We start from the raw sequence: 6,021 nt of genomic DNA on the forward strand, positions 1-6,021 counted from the left end.
CATCCTAGTATAGTGTATATATAACCAGTTTCATCTGGAGTACATGAAGTTACTTAATTCACGTATTAAGAAATTAATGTAAGAATGTATAGTTTAATATATATTTTTTTGCTTAAAAGGAAAAAATCTAAAATTGAATTATGAGCAACGGTAAAGTTATTTTTGCATGACTTATAGGTCATGGTTCGAGTTGTGGAAGCAGTCACTAATGCTTGCATTAGGGTTGACTATTTACATCACATCCCTTGAAATGAGGGCTTTCTCAGACCATGTGTACATGCGGAATGCTTTACGCACCGAGCCGCCCTAAATGATAATACATATCAAAGACTAAGTATATATATGTTAAAAGAATCTCCTGTAAATACTTAGGTATCATGATTGATTGTGAGTGTTTATCCTCTCCCAGTTTCCAAAAGATATTTCGATGATAGAATTATTACTCATATCTGGTTTTTTCTTTTTCCCTTTCTCCAATCTAGATTGTTTGTAAAATTTATAAGAACAAGAAGAGTTAAGGGGAAATAATTTAAAAAGAGAGAAAAGAAAAGGTCATGTCCTTCGTACCACCTCCTTCAATTTAAGTGAAAAAGTGCAGCTTAGTGCACAAAGCATTTCGTATTCACGCAGGGTCCAGAAAAAGATCGTACCCAAGAGATGTGACGTAGGTAACTTTACCCTGATACAATCATCAACAGCTAATTCCACGATTCGAATCGGTGACCTAAAAGTTACACGAAAACAACTTTACCGTTGTACCAAGACTCGCCTTCTAATTAAACGAAAGACAGATGAAAATAGGGAAGTGAACTGAAAATGAGAGCTTATCAAAAAATGAATGAAATGGTAGGGACCCTCTTTTGTATGCCAGAGAACTTTAGTCCAAAACTTTCATTTTTGGCCCTTTCTTTTCAAGATTCAAATAAATATATTAAAAGTCTCACTTTCAAAGAAACTTCTGCATTGAGGAGTGGTCTTTTCTATCATTATAAAACAACAAAAACAATAACAATGACACAAGTTTTGAAGTTACTAAGGAAGGAAACCAACTCTTGCTAATTTATACAGAATCTATGGAGATATTGAAAAGTTGAATAGAGTATTTAATTAGGACTATATAGTTATAGTTTTTGGTTTTTCAATATTGTTTCCTTCTCCCTTTCCTCTTGAGTTTTGTGTATAAAAATGGCAGGCATGCTTCCTGGGGTTGAATGTGCTAGAAGAAGGAGGTTTCATCAAAGTAGTGGATGGTTAGATTCATCTCATACCTTTGGCTTTTCATCCACAAGAAGGTCTTCTTTTTGTCTATACACTAGTAGCCATGAATACCCTCTCAACTCAAGCTCTTCTAAGGTATATACTAATATTCCCTCCATGTTTGCTTTAAGTATTAATTTTGCATAAGAAAATTTTCATCTATAAGAAGGGAACCTTGGAGCAACTGTAAAGTTATCTCCATGTGACCAATAAGTCAGGGGTTCGAGCTGTGAAAGCAGCCACTAATGTTTGCATTAGATCAGGCTGTCTACATCACACCCATCACACCCCTTTGGGTAAGGCCCTTCCCCCGACCTTGCATGCATGCGGGATACCTTAAACACCGGCCCGCCCTTTAAATTTTTATCTACCATTGTTAGGATTTTTTTTCCGGATGCAATGACATGATATTGATAAAAGAGCAAAAAAAGGAAGTTCGGTACATGAAATATCATGTGTTCATGTAGGATTGGGGAAAAGTCCGCACTCAAGGAGTATGACCTAGGCAGTCCAAATACTAATATAAGAGTAGGATGAGCTTAAATGAAGCGATATGGACAACTAGGATTCATATAGTAAATCCAAATTTACTAGGGATGGAACTGTAATTGTTATTGTTATAGACTAATTCTTGTGTGTTTTTTTTTTTTTTTTTTTTTTTTTTTTTTTTTTTGTTGCATAACTGAATTAACAGCAAAGGAGTGCAACAAGCCAAGCATACCAAGATGAGAAACTAGGTGAAGCTGCTAGAGAAGCCAGGCAAAGGTTGGATGAGAGGCTTAGTGCAAGATGGAAATCAAAAAATAAGAGGTGAAAAGCTCACTTCTCCTTTCTTGATATAGGCTCATGTTAATTACAAAGAGTTTTAAAGTTATATGAAGGTGTAAAAAGTGTCTATGCAATTAGATTATTTATGAGTCAATTAAAAGTATATCTCTATGATTAAAAATGGTACTAACCTGCCATCACATATTAAACTACACAACAACAACTACAATTACAACAACAAACGCCGCGAGTTCCTACAAGTGAGGTATGGGGAAGGTAAGATGTTCGCAGCCTTACCCCTACCCTGGAAAGGCAGAGAGGTTATTTCCGGTAGACCCTCGGCTTAAGAAAGGATGAAAAAGAAGAAACGGCAACGACAAGTAGGAGGAATAACAAGATAAAAAGAAGAGGAAAACCAAGATAACAGATTAAATTACACTAATAATTTAAAATATATTTCTGTCAGTATATATAACTTAAATCTTTTAGGAAAACTATATTAGTTCTAACTTGCAATTCCAACCATATGTTTGATCCCTTTATTCTCATCTCACTGATTGTGTTTTTCTTTTTGTATCATTAAATTCAGGAGTGTCAATAATGGACAACAAAACCAAAGGCAAGGAATGGTGGAGAATAGGCCAAATTTGGTTGTGGATAATTTGCAACAAGAAGTGTTTTCTGGACTAAAGAAGAGTGGATCAAAGAAGTTCAATTGGGCAAAGATGATTTGGAAATCTTCAGAACAAGATGAATGTGCTATTTGCTTGGACCAATTTAAGGTTGGTGATAACCTAATGCAATTGCAATGTGCCCATAGGTTCCATTCCAAGTGTTTGGTTCCATGGCTAGAGTCTAATGCACATTGCCCATGTTGTAGAATGGCAATTTTGGCCCGTACTACTCCATAATTATGAGAAATGAGAAATTGAAATGAAATTGCATCTGTCTCTTTCACCTTGTATAGATGCCCAAGAAATGTACAAAATAGACAATAGGTTTCTTGTAATTAAGCCTATTGACTATTTGGTTTTTCAAGAAACCTTGTATGTGGAAAAAAATTGTTACAATAACATACTCACTGTAGTCTCAGAAGTAAGGTCTTGACAGGATAGTATACACGCAGATTTTAGTCCTATCTTGTAAAGATAGAGAGGTTGTTTCCGATAGACTCTCCGTGTAAAAAGTTGCGAGTTGTGATTAAAATTCACAACGATGATTACCATCCCTACTTAGTAATTTCTTCAAATAAAGGAAAACTAGTTCATTTGCAAATATAGAGAGAGAAAAAAAATCAAGGAAGTTGCCAAAGGCTTTGCCACACATCACTTTAGTTCATAAATTCACAAGCAACCACCAACACAAACTTTTTAGTCAGCCTTCCCCCTATCCTTCACTGGAATGTAATAGTTGGCGGCAGTGATAGAGCCAAAATTTTCACTAAGAAATTCAAATAATAAAATAAACAATTTAAACATAGAGAGAAGCCAAGAACATTCACCATTCCATATGTATACATACATAAATATTTTGTATATCTTATATAAATGATATAATTTCCTGACGAAGAGAGTTCAGATGGACTCCTACCGCTCCCTAGCTCCGCCACTGATTGGTGCCTTGGTGGATTGGGATTTGGGAGAGCCACGGGTGAGGGGTGGGTGGGGGTGGGGTTATGTTTGTTAGTTCTCCCTTTTTTAGTGACGATGTTTGCTCAAATTGTACATATCTCAACTATTTCATTAAATATCTATTATCTCTATTTGCTCAAAAAATGTTACACATCTTACGAGTACAAAACAATATAAATTAATCCCGGGATAATCATAGCAAATCGTAATAATCCGTTGGACCAAATGAAAGAAACTAAAATAAGAACTCAGAATTAGGGGGAGAAGCATTAGAAACCTTTATTGATAATATTTGTTTGGTCTGCCTCTTCTTCAGAGCCTTACAATGGTGTTTTTCTCTTCCCATAAGAGGGATATATTTTCTCGTTTCTCTCTCCTCTCACTAGTGGTCAAGAAGCCCCCCTTTTCTAGGGCTACTGCTCTTAGTATTTATAGATGTGAGCTTTGTGAGCTGGCGATAAATGGCCGTGGCCATGCTGAAGTTCCGTCCCCATGTGGGAATGACTGGGCCGTACCCTCGTAGATTAAATCGGACAAGAGTCGAGTCCTATTACGAATAAGTGGCCATACCACTTCATTAATTATGTCTTAGCTCAGGACGAGATTAACTCCGTTAATTATCGTGGGGTCGGATTTTGACCCATACAGTTAGTCCCTCCGCTTATTGAGATCGGGCCTTGGCCGAGCTCGATGAGCGGACTTCATCGATTGTGATTTGAAAACAACTCGAATAAGGGAGTCGATTTATTGGCAGCGGTGGCCTTAGCCGTTTACACGTTGGAGCTGGCCGTAGCCTTTCGTACATTGGAGAGCCTTTCATACATTAGAGATGGCCGTAGCCTTTCATATGTTGAGGTTGGCCGTAGCCTTTCACATATTGGAGATGGCCGTAGCCTTTCATATATTGGAGATGGTCGTAGCCTTTCATTCATTGGAGATCAAGATGGCCGTAGCCTTTCATATATTGGAGATGGCCGTAGCCTTTCATTCATTGGAGATCAAGATGGCCGTAGCCTTTCATATATTGGAGATGGCCGTGGGGAATGAATATGCGCTGGGTACGTATTTGGTCGTCCAAAATTTTAACGGCGTACGACACTTTCTTTCAGTGTTCGCAGGTCGTAGCGACTATTCTGATGGCGGTATGCTGGCGGATGGCTGAGAAGCCGCTTTATGGAGCTCGTCATAATGACGCTTGCTACGACAGAACCGAACCGTTTTACGGTTGGTCGTGCAGTTAATGATGGCTATTGGGTTTCGCAAAAGCCATTTATGTTGCCTATAAAGGTGAGATGAGGCATTCATTTCTCATATCTTCATTGTTCATCTGAGAGAGAGATTCTAAGGAAACTTTTTCGTTTCGCTAATTCATCTTCTCTTTTCTTTCCTTTGATTGTGGCACCATTTGTCTTCATTAGATCAACAATGGCAGTCAGTTCTTCCCACGGTGCTCCTCCGGTAGATTTTCCGGTAGTTGAAGGGCCATCTCCGGCAATGGGAGGTGCAGAACAGATGGAGTCCGGCGAAATTCCGTCGGTTGACGAGGTGGTTCCTCGGCCCGGAGGTCTGGCGATTGATTTCACCGTCGACGGTGGAGAGGAACCGGTGGATGAAGCCCCGTTGATGGGGGAGATTGGGATGGCCCGATTGCGGGAACAGGGGGTCGTTCCTACCCATGCAGACATCGTTCTCGCTAGAAGCGAGGAGAGGGTCCACACCGACCGCAGGGGATACTGCGTTTTTTACGCCTATCCTTTCAGGTTGGGGTTCAAGATCCCGCTCCCAATGCTGGTGGTGGATTTCTGCCGTTATTACGGGGTGTGCCCGGGTCAGCTCACTCCTTCCCTCTACAAATTGTTGGCGATGTTCATCAAATATGCGGAATTGGCCCGTAGGGAGGTCACGCTGCAGCACGTGCTGAGTCTCTACGCTCCCCAGAGAGTCCGTGGCACCATGATTCGGGCGTGCCCTCGTGGGGCGAGGGGCCTGGTCACGAGATTGGATGACGAGGTCGACCCCCGCCCTTTCGAGCACTTCTTTTATATCAGGACCCAACACCTGGTGGCGGATGCTACTGGGTTCCCAGAGGCCTGGAACCATGCACGTAAGTTCTTTAGTGGTTGAATTCCTCTATTCCCCTCTTTATGATCTGTGCTTATGAGCGTTAACTCGTGTCTTTTTGTAGCCGACAGGTCGCCGCCGCCCCCATTGCCTTGGATACGCGAATGGGTCGAGGCCATACTCCCCCATACGAGGGGGATACGTACGTGGGCGTCTTTCTGGGAGAGGCATGGCCGTAGGTCTGTGGCAGGTAAAAAATTGGTCTCTTCTTCTGTTCCGCTTTGTTTCAGCTTTATTCATTAAC

At 40.4% G+C, this 6,021-nt stretch overlaps 1 protein-coding gene across 1 annotated transcript; it reads left to right on the forward strand.

The window, feature by feature from the left end:
• The first annotated feature begins 908 nt into the window (after positions 1-908).
• Positions 909-3,124, forward strand: LOC109208147 (probable E3 ubiquitin-protein ligase RHY1A). Its single transcript, XM_019371195.1, has 3 exons — positions 909-1,353; positions 1,952-2,067; positions 2,615-3,124. The coding sequence occupies exons 1-3, from the start codon at positions 1,186-1,188 to the stop codon at positions 2,934-2,936; spliced, it is 606 nt and encodes a 201-aa protein (XP_019226740.1). The 5' UTR covers positions 909-1,185; the 3' UTR covers positions 2,937-3,124.
• The last annotated feature ends 2,897 nt before the right edge of the window (positions 3,125-6,021 follow it).

Source organism: Nicotiana attenuata, unplaced genomic scaffold, assembly GCF_001879085.1.
Source record: "Nicotiana attenuata strain UT unplaced genomic scaffold, NIATTr2, whole genome shotgun sequence".
Lineage (NCBI taxonomy): Eukaryota > Viridiplantae > Streptophyta > Magnoliopsida > Solanales > Solanaceae > Nicotiana > Nicotiana attenuata.